General features: G+C 41.0%; 1 protein-coding gene across 1 annotated transcript in view; it reads right to left on the bottom strand.

Moving 5' to 3' along the window:
• IPO11 (importin 11) overlaps window positions 1-17,633 on the bottom strand; it is a 494,099-nt gene that overhangs the window by 211,904 nt on the left and 264,562 nt on the right. Inside the window, exon 27 of the mRNA XM_056541414.1 lies at window positions 16,714-16,835. Coding sequence (XP_056397389.1) covers window positions 16,714-16,835 — 122 coding nt within the window. The remainder of the gene's footprint in view (window positions 1-16,713; window positions 16,836-17,633) is intronic.

Here is a 17,633-nt window from a genome sequence, read left to right on the forward strand (position 1 = left end):
CTGCTCTTCCGACCTCGATAGGATCTATTCTGCTTTTCACTCCTACTATTCACAACTTTATACTGCACCTACCCCCTTAGCTTCATATTCTTAATCCTTCTCCGCCTTTCTTTCCTCTGTCCCTCTTACCAACTTTATCTTCTGATGCCAGAGAGTCCCTAAAGGCCCCTTTGTCCCTTGAAGAGGTATTGGAAACAATTGCCCGCCTAAAGTCGGGAAAGTCCCCTGGGCCGGATGGCCTGACGGCGGCTTACTATAAAAATTGCGGTCCATTACTAGCCCCTTACCTTGTAGCTTTTTATAATAACCTACGCCCTGATATTAGTCTCCCTCCGGAATTCCTGGATGCACTGGTGACAGTTCTCCCCAAGACCAACGGAGATCTATTACATACAGCCAATTATTGCCCGATTTTGCTTCTCGACGTGGATGCTAAGCTTCTAACTGGGAAACCATATCCTATTAAAGGATACCATACATGCAATCCCTCTTATGTGGTGTATCTGATCAAATGCCCATGCGGTCTCGCATATGTTGGGGAAACTACACAACATGTACGTGACCGCATCTCACAACATAAATCTACCATCCGCAGAAAAAATGACCTACTACCCATCCCACATCATTTCATCAATGCTAACCATACGATAGCACAGTTGAGATTCCAGGTTCTCGAACACGTACCCAGATCAAGACGAGGGGGAGACAGAATTAGAATCTTAAAAACACGTGAGGCATTCTGGATCCATATTCTGCAAACCTTGGAACCACGGGGCCTGAATCGTGAATACGACATCATGCAGTTATAACAAATTATCTCTTATGTAATCTTTCATGCTGTTTTAATCTAATTATATTTCCCCTTTTTACTTCTTTAGGCATCCTAATCATCCGGATTTGCTGTGGAGGTTATACTGGCACATGTATCCTTTCTTTAGTATTTCTCCCTGACATCCCTGCTATCTCTGAACTTTTTCTTTTCTACATTTCTCTTTTTCCGGTTTCTACTTCCTGTTTCTCCTACTTTTTTATACAATTTTAATATTTTTTCATATTTTTTCATTTTTCTTTTTTTCTACAATTTTTTTCAACTTTTTTCTACTTTCTCTATTTTTTCTATTATTCTATTTTTTCCATATATACATATTTTCTCCATATCCCAGATTAGTCGATCCTGAAATCCCATTTACTAATCACCATTACATTGCAGGATCGCTATAGAACTACTTTGTGATTCAGGGTTCCTCCTTACACTGTTCTGATGAAGTAGAACGCATTGTGCGTTCCCCGCCTCCATCGGGACCCATATCACACCATTACTTCCTGTTGCCATCTCTCTTAACATCAGGTGGAACGCATACTGCGTTCCACACCTCATTCCAATACAGGAAGTACATCATCAGTATACTCTCTCTCACATATACCGCATTATATCTCTAGCATTTCTATTCCTACTTATCTACTCTTCATTCTGGTCCTCTACGCTACTATTTTCACTCTAATTCTATCTAGTATGTCCCCTGCCGAATGCCAAGGCATACCGGAAGTGGGAATCCCGCACTTCCGGCCGGGAGTCTGTTAAAGACGGAAGCACGCTAGCTCTTCAGTCACCTGTTAGCAGCTTTAGGCTGAGTTCCATATACCTTATTCCCGGCTTGAAGCCGTACTGCATATTCCTCACACCTCCGCAGCAATCTGTAAGTATCTTTTTAACAGCATGTATACTGCATTGTCCCATGACGTTTTTTCAGTACTAAGATTCAGTGCTCCATTTTCCTCACATGGATATCTATTAGATATATTATCCAGTGGCTGTGCTCTCCTTGCCCCTATGCGGAACTCCCATGAGATATAATGTGATTTTTTTCTCTAATACTCTGCCAATTACTCCAGGATGAATTTGTGAACCATTATATATAACTTAATTTGCCCGGTCCGAGTTTTATTATGTGACCCTTGAGAGATTTTCTCCTTTTCTTTCTGTAATATGACCAAGCTATGTCCCTGGTAATATTGGCAATGGATGTAACCTATACTTTCTCATGATTATTCTCAATCATTAGTTTCATTAACTTGCATTATTTTCCTTTTTTTACATAATTTATTTATTGGTAGCTGTGTCCATATTAGCACAGTTGAATCCTATATTATTATTTTTGTCATATTTATATTATTTTTCTGTATATATTAATTTTAGAACTCTGAGGAAGGTCCAGGGATTGGACCGAAACGCCAGATTCTTACTGATTGCAAAATAAAATACAAACAATACTCACTTCTGCTTGAGTGCCGAGTTATTTTATCTGCTAAACTTCTAGCATCAATCAGTTTCTTGCCTTAATCCATGTCTCCCGGGTCATGTGGTCCAGGACCAGGTGGGATTTGTTCCTGGCCGCTAGGACCCGGATAACATTCGGAAGATACACTGGGCTGGGTCAACATCTACCCCACAGGTGGTTCTGGCCGTGGACATAGAAAAGGCATTTGATTGTGTTTCTTGGCCTTACCATTTGGCAACTTTGTCCAAATTTGGTTATTCATTTTTTTTTTAATTCAAATCTTATCTCATTTGTACTCGACCCCGACTGCATATTTGAAGTTGCCTTCCACGTCTCCACACCCCATTTTGGTGAGGCGTGGAATGCGACAGGGGTGTCCCTTGTCGCTTGCCCTTTTTGCCTTAGTGATGGAGCCTTTGGCGCAGTTTCAGGGACCACCCTCATATAATTAGTGTGACGATTGGCTCTTCTGTGTATAAGGTGGTCAAGTTGGCCCCTTCTCTTCAGTCCCTCTATGGGGTTAATTACACGGCAATATATCGGGCTGTCAGAACTGATTTTAACGTGGTGGAAGATTGAGAGGCAGATTTGCATACCTCCTTTTCTTTATCTCAATGGAGAGACGGATGTGTGGCACTGGGTAAGGGAAGTTGGCAAGTATCACTCATGGTGACAGCATTGAGGGTACTACACCATACATACATGGTCCCCTCTCGGCTTCACTCTAAATACCCAGAGGTTTCTCCTCTATGTTTCTGTGGTTGTGGTCAACGGGGAACCATGTATCATGTTTAGTGGAGCTGCCCGACAGTGGTTGGTTTCTGGACACGTATTCTAGACTTACTGGCTGCTCTCATTAAGTCTCATGTCCCACGCACTCCAGCCTTCTGTCTACTTGGCTCTAAGCTGTGTAGGATGCCATACAAAACCTTCTGTTTTACACAATTTATCTTAATGGCAGCTCGCATTTATATAGCCTCACAATGGAACCAGTCAGCTTTAGATTACACAAGTGTAATAGATAGGGTTAATCTTATCATGTTTGACTCTTAAATAGTCCTGGCATGGGTTTACTGTGGTATATGTCGGAATACCTTTCTGCCGGTATGTCAACAAACACCCTGGACATAAACCACTTTTTATGGGAGTGTGGCCTTTCCGAACATTGTTTTTACTATTGATATGTTCAGGGTTGCACTGGCCTCACATGATTTTCCATTGGATACAGATTCTTAAACAACAACTGAGCCCAAAGAGCAAGCAGAGGAAATCTCTATTTTAAGTTTTTCCCTTTCCCCTAGGTTCTATTTCTTAATAGATACATTTACAAATACCCTATTACTGACGATCGGTCCTGTGTGTACAATAATAACAAAGTTTGCATAGCAATAAAAAGTAGACATGCACATGTTTTGTATTGGTGGAGGATGGGCCCTAGGAATAATTTCCAGTGGCGGGCCTTAGAGACCCTAATCTGACATTGCTGGTGTATTTTTACACTTTATATAAAATAGTCCTTCCATACTTATACTTATTGGTGGGTCCAATACGGTGGTACTATCTCCACAATACTTCCCTCATACTGTAATAGGCCAGCGACAGACTGAGGGTTTCCTCTTTATCTCTTCGGACACTACTTCGTAGGTACAGCTACTTGATATTGGGATTAGCTATAGCTTTAAGATTTATTGTTTCACTGTGATATTATACTGCTCTTCAATATGAGCATTCTAGTTGTTTCATACATGTCCAAGTATCTTGCCAACTATTGTATACATGTTATTTGATTTATTTTTCACTAAAACATTATTTAAAAAACAAAAATGACTTTTTTAGAGCAATAGAGTAGAGACACTCAGAGTCTCAGATGAAATATGAGCAATCTCTTGCATTAGAGGCAGCTTTACATTTAGCCCAGATCACAAATTATAAAGAGCACCTCTGGTTTGGAGCTACTTTACTGAGAATATTTGTGAATTGTTGGAATAAAGAATCAGTAATATAATGTTATTACTGACATCTCTCTTATTGACTTCCTGCTCCATCGCATCCAGCTTTATGACGCTTTTCTCCTTTAAGGCTCTGTTAAATATTCATTTGCTTTGGTTTCCTTTTTGCGCTTGTTTAATGAAGATAGCGTTGAGCTGATTTGCTTCAAGATATTGTTATATGAAACACATTGTGAAGAACGCTGTAAGTATTTATTGACTGTGCCCCACAGAGAATCAATCAGTAAATTACAGTGCAAGATGCAAGCTAAGTAAATGAATTTCTTCATGTGAACATTATGCTAGAATTTAAGAATACATTCTTGCCAAACTCAACAATGAGCAGAGAGCCCTCTGCAACAAGAGCTCATCAAATATTTGTCTCGCTACAGTAAAGACAGCCGAGGGAGGATAGAAAATAATGCAAATTACATTTTAGAATCAGCAGCTCTATTTAGTCTTGTGTTTATGGGTTAATGCAAAAAAAACGAATAACTACAATCAATGGACTAGAAAACTCTGCACACAGGTCTACATAGCAAACATTGAGTAAACACTTCAGGGTCTGTTGTCTTGGCCATGTTTTTAAGTTCATTTTAAGGGTGTACAACCGATGCAGCTGCTATAGGGCCTTTGAGGAAAGGGGGCCCCATCCTAGTTAATTCTATTCCTTTTGCTACTGGTAATAAATCACAGAGGACACCTTTTCCAAGGTTTCTGCATTGCTAGCATGGTGGAGTTGTGATAGATATTTATATGTGTGTATACATACATTTTATATACTGTATATGTAAAATACCCATTTAGGATGAAGACTCCACATTTCTGTTACTTGTCCACTCCTCCCCTATTTGTTCTCCCCCCATCTGCTCTCTCTCATATCACCCCTCGCATCGTGTGAAGATTTCAAACAAAGAAAGCCCGGGAAAGTTACAGGAAGTGGAGTGCCATGAGGACAAGGCACATTCCTCATGATATTTGCACACTCCCTAAATGCTAGTACATCCTCTAGCAGGGGGTGGGAACTTATGTTAATGACAAAGGTGATATAAGCTTGAACGATTTGAAATAAAGCCAGTGGACAGCACACAGGGAACGCTAAAGCACAATGGCTCTGTCCGATTTATTTCTCTATGCTACGGTATATACATTCTGTATATGGATTTGGCCGGGAGTGAGATAGTTACAAGAACAATGAATTAATTCAGAACAGAGGTATTGATCTAAGTGTCATTGAAAGCAAGAAAAATAAAAACCAGAACTTGCCATCCTAGAAGGGGAAAAACAATAATGGGGCCCCATTTTGATCTTTGCTATGGGGCTCCCTTACTTCTATGTAAGCTACTGGTTTACTCTATGTATTTTATCACTAAAATTAAATACAGGTCACCATTTACTTGCTATCAGTGCTGTTAGTGTCGGATTCCGGTATGCTACTGAGGGCCTAGATTGTAAGCAGGGTGGTCACAACTGCTCCATTCTCATCTATCTATATCATGTTAACTAAACTTTAAAGACCTCTATCTGGTTCCGGAAGTGAAAGGGATAGCCTATCACACAAAGTGTCAATATTTTCTAGAGTGTTCTAAAACCATTAATCATCCTACAAACTCCGGTAAACATATTGGCCTGGTACAGGTGCACTTATGGGGCTTCAATTGCTGCATCAATATTCATTTTTCCAAGCCACCTGTATCTTGTCTGTACCCGCCAGCTTCTATTAGATTAAAGCTAATATAATCCCCACTATGAATATTAACAAGTGAAGAGTAGCCATCCGGCGTGATTTATGCAGTGCAGAAAATATGCCCCAAGTTCATGACAATAAATAAATTGATCAGATTCAGAATTGTTCTGGAAACACAAAGATTAAATATATTCAGCAGTGTTTTTAAGTGGCAATGCAACGCACAAAGCCTGCAATTATGGAAAATTGCCTGAAATTAGACACAATGGAAAATAAATGACTCCTATTGACACAATATTCTTTTGAACTTTTTTGATCAATACAGTTTTTTTTTTTTAGATGAAGGAGCCATTTATTACTTGTTCCTGCATGTGCACCTAAATAATAAAAATGAGACCTTGGAGAAACTGTGCACAGAACCTACATGGCGGTGCATGTAGGCCCTACAGTTTTATTTAGTAGAAATATAGGCTGGCATATGGTACCTCTATGCAAAATACATTCTCCTTTAGAAGCTTTGGGGGGAGGGGTGGGGGGGCTTGGGGGTTTATCATGGTGTGTGTAATGTTCATGTTTTAACCCTGTTTGCATTACGGTGTATTTGAAGTGGCTAGGACTTATTTATCAAAATGTCAGGCAGCCTTTCATGAATTATATGCAGATGCTTCAGTGATAATGATGATAAGAAGTATTGCGTGGTATATAAACATTTTACTATGTGGTCAGACTTGGTCTGCATACATGGGGTCCATTACACATAAATTAGGGATATTTTTACTACATTTTAGCTATTTTTGCTGCAGAGGTTTAAGGGTCGGGGGTCTGACTGTCAGTGATCAGACACTGCATCAAACTGATCTGCATGGCTGTCATGCCAGAAGGAACTCTCTATGAAAGTTAAAGCACAAGAAAGCCCCCAAACAATTCGCTAAAGACAAGCAGACTAAGGACATAGATTACTGGAACCATGTCCTGTGGTCCGATAAATACAAGATAAACTTATGTGGTTCAGCTGGTGCCAAGCCTGTGTGACGACAACCAGGTGAGGAGTACAAAGACAAGGGTGTCTTGCCTACAGTCAAGAAAGGTGGACTGAGTGTGATGGTCTGGGGCTGCATCAGTGCTGCTGGAACTGAGGAACTAAGTTTCATTGAGGGAAACATGAATGCCAATAAGTACTGTGACTTACTGAAACAGAGCATGATCCCCTACCTTCGAAGACTGGGCCACAGGGCAGTATTCAAACATGAAAAGGACCCGAAAAACACATCATCAAGACTACCACTGCCTTGCAAAAGAAGCTGAGGGTAAAGGTGATCGATTGGCCAAGCATCTCCAGACCTAAACCCTATTGAGCATCTGTGGGGCATCCTCAAATGGGAGGTGGGGGGGAGCACAAGGTCTCTAATTTCCACCAGCTCTGTGATGTTGTCATGGAGGAGAGGAAGAGGATTCCAGTGACAACCTGTCAAGCTCTGGTGAACTCCATGCCCAAGAGTCTTAAGACAATGCTGGAAATAATGGCGGCCAAATAAAATATTGCCACTTTGGGCCCAATTTGAACAATGGATGTGTGTTGAGTTATTTTGAGAGGACATAAAATAAACACTTACACAAGCTGCATAACTACTCACTGCTTTACATTGTAGTAGAGTGTCATTTCATAAGTGTTGTCACATGAAAACATATAATAAAATATCTAACTTATGTAAGATACTGTATATCTTAATCCTATAGAGATAGCAGATTTGGGTTGGGTTGGGAGGGGTCTGGGAAAAAGTAGGAGGGAATCTGGTAGGTGACAGAGGCAGCTATGCAGGAATTAAAACAGATGGTGCTGTACGACTAGTGATCGTGAGTGTGCAAGATATGGGCAGAAGAAAAAAAAAATTACCTTGAGCGCTCCTTTAAGGAAAAGTCATACGGGAGTGCATCCACAGTGTATTTGATGCTGCAGATGGGCTGCAGGCAGTCAAAATAACAGCAGAGTGAGCTTTCTGCTGCTGCCGTAGCTCTGACTGCCAGCGGGAAATCTGCAGCTACAAGCAGACACACAGAGCTACAGCAGCCGGGAGCTCGCTCTGCTGTTCCTCTGTGATTGTCGGCTGCGCATCCGCAGCGTCAATTATGCTGCAGATGCGTTCCCGTGTGACCCTACCCTAAAGGAGGCTCTGACACTCACAGGAACAGTATGGCCCCTTCAATCAACTGATTGAAGGAGGTACAAGGAGTTGCACCCCTGCTGATCTAATATTAACAGACTATCCTCTTTAATGTTTCTTTACTCTTATGCTGCATTCATTTTTTTTAAAAGCTTGTCCTGCTTTCCTTGATGGGATATGCTCACATTTTTCTTAGCAATATGAAACACAAGCTAAATGTAATTTTTTAAATACTATTTTTTTCACCTGTGTGTACCGCAGTATGTGCTCCAGAGCTGCTATTGACAGTTATTTTGGGGTTATGGAGAAACGGTATTGGTTGGCTTGTGTACATGCAAACTTACAAAGTCTATTTTTGCCTTTACTTCTGTATTTGTCCTCGGTTTGTGCATTGTATACAGTAAGTGATGGCTCTGTGCCTATTTAGATTATTAAACTGAAGGAGGGCCCAACTACAGCAAGAAATGCATTTACTATGTTCACCTTGGGAACTAAGACTGCACCCTCCCCTTTCTATAGCTTTTAATATGGTCCAATGTAATGACCCTCAAGCCATAAAACAGCTATAATAAAGTGGTAAACAGACAAATTGTAAAAAGATATATAAAAGTTATACAAATAAATGTTTTAAGAGCAGGAATTAATTCCAGACAGTTAGTACCACACTGGAAATACATGTTGTACCAAATAGTGAAATGACGCTTGTGCACTTATTTCAGGGTCAGAGATAAGCTCTTTGGAATGGAACGATGCGTGCAGGGAAAATGTTAATTTTCAGCATTTTTGGCAAGTGAAAGATGAGGCATTCAATGGCTACCACCTTGCATATATCTTGTGCAATTAAAATATGACTTTTTCATCCTGAATAAAGCATGTGACCTTCAGCAACAAGTCTTAAAAATACCTGGACTTGAAAGAGATACACTGATTTTCATCTATGAAGACACACTCATTTCTATCTGTGAACTTTAAAGGTAACATGATTTACAGCATGTCAGGTTAATACACATGTAACATCATTTTCATGTTTAAAGAGAGTTGGTCAGGTCATTCTATCCTATTAAACTGCAGCAACTGCTAGATAGGTCACTAAAAAAGTGAGTAAAATCATATCTATATTTGGTGACACTAATGTCCTGGAAACATGGCCGAGCTATACCTTCTTTCTATAGCCAATACCAAACCCTTCTCCTTGCAACTTACATAGTAAGGGTGGGTTCACACTATGTTTGTAGTGTATGGGTGCTGGATCCGGTTGGGAGGAGCGAAAACCGTCTGCTCCCATATCCCAGCCGGATCCAGCCCGAACCCCATTCATTTCAATGAACCGACCGGAGTCCAACGCTGACTCAGGTTGTCTCTTTTTTGCCCCATTTACGGTTTTCTGACCGGACTTAAGACCATGGTATACTACGGTTTTTGGTCCGGTCAGAAAACCGTATATAAGACATAAAATTTTAATTTAAAACTGTTTTGCTCCTGAAAAATTGACAGTCAAGTCACTCAAAGGTGCCGAATAACTTGGCTTCCCACTGTTTGCAATGCTATTAGTAACAAAAAAGGGATTGGCAAACTGGTGCTTAGTTCAAATATCTGTAGGACCACTGTACTTTGAAGTAGAAAGGAGATGGGGGGTACACTACTTATGCCATAGAACAGAACATTCTTCTTGCAAGCTCAATATGCATGGCAACTGCAAAGTTAAAACCAGCTCCAATATTTGAAGTGAAAAAAAAAAAAAAAAAAAACATCTTAATGTTAAAAAAGAAAAGAAAAGTGAAAATGACTTATCTAGAGAGCAAAAAATGGTATTTTCAAGAAAGACTCGGCTCTGGTGGTATAACAGGATAATATGGCATCAATGTCTGATAGGTAAGGGCTACCACTTAGGACATATTTTTGTTATAGGGCTTGTATTTTTATGTATTTATTGTTTTTCCTTTTCTATTCTATAATCACAAACAGCCCTTCGCTTGACATCTGTAACATACAGAACTATGAGACCCGCTCTCTCTTATCACTAACAGCTACAAGAAAGCAATTGTGGCTTCTTCCAACTGTATACATAGCATTGTGTATATAATGATCAGTATTCTGTTCAGGCACAATCACCATAACAATGTGGTGGTCTAAAATAAAGCCTCTTAGTAATTGTTATATTTGAGTATTGCAGTCTTTAAACTTTAAAATTAGCAATATGTCCTGTGTCACTGATGTTAAACTAGTTGTTTCATGTAGACACTAAATCTCTTCTGTAACAAAGAAGCTGGTCCAAAACGGAACTGTTCCCCCAGCAGTCACTGCAAGTGAAGTATTGTCAAAGCGAGAGATGCTTTTACTTAGTGGCTCATTGCTTTGGCTCATATTGGTGGCCCCTTTCCTCTATATTGAGGCATATAATTTAAAAGGGACCCCATTATTACTTTAATGGTGTCCAACAGCTTCTTCCCCCCACCATCCTTCACCTATCTCTAGCAGACCCACTTCATTCTGACAAAAGAGTAACAACTTTGCGTTTAAGATATTTCTGGCTCAGAAATATTCTGTAGATAGGGGGATGTGATATTGGTGAGCAGTGTTAGCCGCATATTTTTGACTCTCTAAATGGGAACTATCATGTGGGCACTATCAGCGGGGTCTGAGTGTTCTGGAGAATGAGGCAGGTGCTCCAAATTGTTGGTAAGGCACAGCTAAGAAAGTAGTATGAATAGAAGTGAATATATGCAATACAGAACTTTTTTTCAGTTGCACCAATCTTTGGTGAAGCTACAATACCAATCACATTTATTTTACCATTCTACTTTAGGAGACAAACTTTATTTGGACTAATAGTAAGGCCCAGGAATCAAAATGTTCTGGCTGGTGAGGCTCCAGTAGAAAATGGCAGAAAAGCCTTGATTTAGCTCTACATTAACACATTTAGGGTATGTTCACACTTCGGAATCTCCACGAGCAGAGACTCCGTCAGGCAGCCGCCGCCGAAGATACTTCGGCAGTAGAACCACTGGGCACTGCGCTGTCACCAGTGACGGCTATGCAGTACTCGCGGAATTCTGCCAAAGAATGAACCTGTTCTTTCTTTGCACGGAACAACTGTCCGCGGCTGAAATTCAGCAGTGTGAATGGGTCTCACAGAAGACCAATTCACACTGATGATAATGTTCACAGCGCGGAATTCTACACCATGTGAACATACCCTTGAACAGAACCTATAGAGCTTTGTAAGTTGTTCCTATGTGTCATGTTAACCTAGGAAGACCTCCAAAAATATACAGCATTAATGCTGTTCCACCAGCAAGTGTTGGATGTAACAAGAAATTTACGAGAGACATAGCTAAGATCTACTTCTTTTTCCCCATTCATAGACTAAAGGGAGTCGAATAGAGGCGAAAATAGCATAATGTATTCTGAAAAGGTAATAAACGGCAGAAGTAAACTTTACACATGATGGTAAGCACCTAGGAGGGAAATGAACTACGGCTTGAAATGATTAGGACAATCACTGCTAAAATGCAATGCTGCGCAATGAGCTAAATAATGGAATCCATGCTGAGAATTCTTCCAAGACAGCGGGATTGCAGTAAATGATAGAAAGGCATGCACAGTGTTTTGAGATTATAAAATAAGGCTTCATATACAGGGCAGGGCAAAATGGCAGCACCTATACACTTCCAAATGACACTGACACAGCCACTACAGGCTTCTGTGCCATGCAACATACTCCTCCAGCCACCGCCATACTTCTGCTTTTTGGCCCTGCTGCAATTCCATCTGTAGAGTGTGCACACAGCCTGTCCTCCTCCAATGCACACCCAAAACCTGTCCTCCTCCAATCCTGGCGCTCTCTGATTTCTAAATATAAGTGTGGTTTCCTAGTGTTCAAAGAAAAATGCTCTGTATTCCTGATTTCCAAGTATGACCTGTGTCTGCCTCTCCTGACTCTGTTTCTGACTGTCCCCTGTGTAATGTAATTACTCTCCTGTGCCTGATAAGGATTGTTGATTATAAATCTGTACTGCTTGCCATGACCTATCCCCTCTTTACCACCCCCTGTGCCATTTCATCCCCCTTTTTCCCAGTGCCAAATCATCCACCCCCTTACCCTTTGTGCCATATAATTTTTTCTCTCTGTCTCCCCCCCCCCCCCATCCCCTATTGTTCTTCTTACCTGGCCAGCAGGCTCAGGTGCAGGGGCTCTCAGCGGATTTGACATTCTCCTGATGTCCTCTGTGCTGCACTCACTGAGAGGCTGTGAGTAGCAGCAGCTTCCAGCAGTGACGAGTGACGCTCCTTGTCAGTGCCTGCAGCAACCTCTGCTCTCGATCAGGAGCGTCACTCCTCACTGCTGGCAGCCTCTCAGTGAGTGCAGTGCAGAGGATATCAGGAGAATGTCAAATCTGCTGAGAGCCCCTGTACCTGAGTCTAAAAAGAACAACTGTGGAGGACGGAAGAGGAAAAGTGATGTGGAACATGGGGTAAGGGGGGAATGATTTGACACTGGGGAACAAAGTGGCACAGGGGGGATTAAGGGGGGAAGAAATGGCACAGGCAGCGATAAAGCAGGGTGATGAATTCATACAGAGGGTAATAAAGGGAGAATTAAATGGCACAAGGGGGATCAAAGGGAAATGATGTGGCGAAGGGATAATCAAGGGGGGATGATTTGGCACAGGGGAAAAAAAAGAGTCATGGGGGGGATCAGCGGGGGGGGGGGGGGGGCAAATGATGTGGTCTGTGGACATACAGAAGCAGGAGACCGCCGATTAAACAGCTGTGCTGGGGCTGCTGCAGGGAGGTTCAGTGGGTGCCAGGGCATGTTGTGTCCTCTATTGGGAGTCCTCCCAATGTATACAGATATCTTATCTTAAAAAATCTTATCCCCTATTCAAAGGATAGGGGATAAGATGTCTGATCGCGGGGGGCCCGCTGCTGGGACCCCCCCGCGATCTCCCTGCAGCACCAGCATTCTATGCTGGGGATGTGACATCACGCCACGCCCACTCCATTCATGTCTATGGGAGGCGGCGTGATGGTCGTCAAGCCCCCTCCCATAGACAAGAATGGAGGGGGCGTGGCGTGACGTCACTTCCCCAGTCCCGGAGGTTTCCAAAACTGGAGATGCAGCCCCGCATAGAATGCGGGTGCTGCAGGGAGATCACGGGGGTCCCAGCAGTGGGCCCCCCACGATCAGACATCTTTTCCCCTATCCATTGGATAGGGGATAAGATGTTTTTGCCCGGAATACCCCTTTAACATATTACAAATCATAATACCGTTAACTTTATATAAACAATTAACACAACAACTACTGAAAATGTCCAGTTAAATTTTACCGCATCGTGGTCCGTAATACGTATAATGTCATGTTAATATTTGCTACATCTCCTGCAAAAGGCTAAAATGTAGTGTGAACATAGCCCATTTTCTTTAAATTGTTGAAGTTATATTAATTGGGTTGCCATTCTCGGAACACTCTACCACCTCATATCTTTTTCAATGGACTTGCTTTACAAAGAAGTAAAATATTGTTTCCCCTCTCTTTTCTCGTACAAGACAATACCTGGTTAGCTTTAAAGGAGTACTGTAGCCATGAAACACTAATCCCCTATCCACAGGAGAATTTAGGGGGCGTGTCTGTCGATCTCTTAGTGAGGTAGACGAAACAGGAGATCGTAGGGAGGGTCCCAGCATTCGGATAGGGGATAAGTGTTCTATGGTTGCAGTACTCCTTTAAGTTTATTACTAACAATAACACCCAGATCCTTTTCTACTGTAGAGTCACTCAATACTGATCAACCCCACTGCTACCAAAATTAGGGTCATTGGCAAGCTATGAACCAAGAAACTGTCTCAACCTATGTACCTGACTCTAATGTTTCTAATACAAGCACTTATGACTCTCTCTGCCTTATTATAGGAAGTGCCATGAGGGACACGTTCACAGATCAGGGCCACAGGCATGCATCGGCAATTGTGAAGAAATGTATCAGCCAAGAGCCTGTTACTATATGTCTCAAGATATCCATGGACATTGGCAGACAGGTCACTGTAACAAAGGATTAGGTTAAACTTTATATGTGAACATGCAGTCACAAAACCAAAGTAGATTGGACAGAAGGGATTTCAGTCATAGAAATCTAACCAGACACTTACAGTAAGAAAAGTAAGAATAGCTAGGGATTTTCAAAAGTGTTTTAGAAAGTTGCATATCTTTTCATACAATGATCAAACTTTATTGCCATAAGGCTGCACAGCTTATATAACAGCACAGGAGTAACATATTATGATTTATGTTATCAGAAGGGATTATTCAAGTTTATTAAATTGAATAGGCCATCAATCTGGACATCAATCTGCCATTGATCTGTTGTGGGAAACACTCAAGGCTCCTCTGCTGACCAACTGTTAGAAGAAACCTTAGAACTCAAGTGCTGTGGCCACTTAGATCAGCAGGGGTGCTGAGACTCCCACAATCTAATATTAATGGCCCCCTGTGATCTGATCCTTATCTCCTAACCAGTGGATACTGTATAAGATGATTTTAACCGGACAATCCCCTTAAGAAATTTCCAAAGTTGCACATCAGTTTCGCCAGGACATTATAATAAGGGAGGTCGATGGATATAGATTTTTGAGTCAGGGGACCTTATTTATTGAATATGGGTAGGGAGCCTGAGCTCAAACACCACCAGTACTGAAAGTATCAGATATATTTATGTGTCATGTTTGAAAACGTTAAAGGGGTACTCCACTGGAAAACATTTTTTTTTTTAAATCAACTTGTGCCAAAAAGTTAAACAGATTTGTAAATTAAGTCTATTAAAAATTCTTAATCCTTCCAGTACTTATCAGCTGCTGTTATGATCCATAGGAAGTTCTTTTCTTTTTGAATTTCCTTTTTGCTTGACCACAGTGCTCTCTGCTGACACCTCTGTCCATTTTGGGAACTGTCCAGAGAAGGATAGGTTTTCTATGGGGAATTGTTCATACTCTGGACAGTTGCTAAAATGGACAGAGGTGTGAGCAGAGAGCACTGTGGTCAGACTGAAAGGAAATTGAAAAAGAAAATAACTTTCTGTGGTAAGTACTGGAAGGATTAAGATTTTTTAATAGAAGTCATTTACAAATCTGTTTAACTTTCTGGCACCAGTTGATTTTATTTTTTTTTTCCAGGGAGTACCTATTTAATAATGGAATAGCCTTTTATTATATAGATTGATTTGTAGGATACAGTTACATTGAAAGGTTCAGTACACTATTTAATACAGTTGCAAATAAGACAAATGCCAAAATGACAGTCTTTTAGCATACTTCTGACCAAAGGAACTCTGTTATAGCATGTAAAATGTATACTTGGGAGCATTCAGTACAGCCTAAAAGAAGTGTGTACAAAGCCGTGTCCAACAATCCACCATTGGAACCTTAATGCCTGCAGGTAGAAAAGGATTATCTGGTGACACAGACATACTAAACGGTCCCTTTATTAGACACATCTATCTGGTAATGCAGGGCCTTATTTGACCTACAGATTTGCTGCAGTTCATTGTGGCATAGAGTTCACTAGATGTTTAAATTATTGGCCCATGTGAATAGGATAGCTTCTTGTAGATTTAGCAGATTAGAAGATGGAGATGACATTTTCTGAACAGCCTGTTATTCCTATAGGTCTTCTATTGGACCAGGTATAAGATCTAAGGACTGGAAATACCCGGAAGCAAGCATAACCGCTGTCATGATGCTGAAACTGAAACATGAGCTTTGTGGGATGGTGCATAGTTCTGCTGAAAGTATCCTTCTTTCATTGGCACAACAGCTGCCATGAATGGATGAACCTAGTCAACTTGAATGCTTAGATAGGTACACCCAAGCCATTTATCCACAGGTATACAAGGACACAACCCACACCCAAGAACATATTCCACACCCTATTACCCCACCTCCACCAGCCTAACTGTTTTACTACACTCCGAAGTCACATTTATTTTCCATACAGGCAAGCTCATATCAGTTGTCTCTAATAGTTGTTATTTAGCATAGGTTTATTAAATGTAACTTTTGTAAAGTGTAAAACGTGGAGCTTCTGAGGTGTCAATTGCTGGTTGCCTTCTCTAGTATTTTGGATACTGCTCATAAATAAGTACAGCAAAAGTAATTTATGAGCTTCATAGTGAATCTTCTCCTACAGTCCAAAGAGTGACATTTAAATAAAAAATTCATGCTGCTATGACAGAGGTGTGGAGTGAATGTGATCTTTGAAGGAATGCCCAGAGGTGTGGAGTGAATGTGATCTTTGAAGGAATGCCCAGAGGTGTGGAGTGAATGTGATCTTTGAAGGAATGCCCAGAGGTGTGGAGTGAATGTGATCTTTGAAGGAATGCCCAGAGGTGTGGAGTGAATGTGATCTTTGAAGGAATGCCCAGTGTTGCTAGATTAATACATAGGGCTCAGGCCAAAGATACCATGGCAGCTCCACACTGTATTCTCAGCTCTTTAATATTCATCATACCCTTTGTCATATATTCCTAAGGTGCCTGAGATCCCAGTAATGCAGTAGTAACCCGAAGCAGCATAAAAAATACACAACAAACTTTCTGTACCTGTTGCCTGTGGGCAGCAAAGAAACTAATGCAAGTGCAGAGAGCTTCCTCCTTTCCGGCTGAGTAATATTGTCCATTCTATCCACCCACATTTCAATGACATTTCCGAGAATCTGGTCAGCCTGCAAAGAGAACAAGCTGAGCTGATGCACGCATTAAAGAGAATATACAACCTAAGTCCTGACTGGTATAGCTTAATAAAAAGGAAGAACAAATTGCGCTACCGGGATTGGCCATTGTTACATGGAAGGCTGTGATAGTGTAATTACACTGGCAGTAATTCCTGGTAAAATAGGTACAAGTGTGTTCTATCACAGCCTAGGGGGCTTTCTCTTAGCAATTCCTTTACCTTAACGGAATGCAAACAGAACTCATTTCCCTGAATGTTACATTGCACTTACAGGACTACTTTTAAGGCAAAAATGGAACCCAAACCTAATAGTTTGTCATGTAAACTAGAAAATGTAACTTTATTACTTGCATGTCTCAGCAGAAGTGTACTGCAATAATAATACGCTTCTACTAAAAAGACATTTACACTGCAATGGCCTATATATATTTGCTATACACTAAATATGCTGTAATTGTAACTTAGATTAGGATAAGAAGGGTTAAGGCGCCAATGCTAATTTAGTGAGCTTATTACAAGGCTCGACTAATATGCAAAAAGGGCCACAAGAACAATCACTGTATTATTCCCGTGGCTCTCTGCTTCCATCGTTCGCTGACAGCAAATCACATTTGTTGGCTGATCACTGGCCCTATTACATAAGGCAGTATCTGCCTGTATAGTCCATTATTGCTCTGTGTAATGGGACCCTAAAGAGTAGGGAGTTTTGGCAATAAAGAGCTTGAAATAGATTGGATACAGTCCTCAGAGAATAATACATGACTATTTATGTGGCACACTCTAATAAATA

The sequence above is a fragment of the Hyla sarda genome, chromosome 1 (genome assembly GCF_029499605.1).
Source record: "Hyla sarda isolate aHylSar1 chromosome 1, aHylSar1.hap1, whole genome shotgun sequence".
Lineage (NCBI taxonomy): Eukaryota > Metazoa > Chordata > Amphibia > Anura > Hylidae > Hyla > Hyla sarda.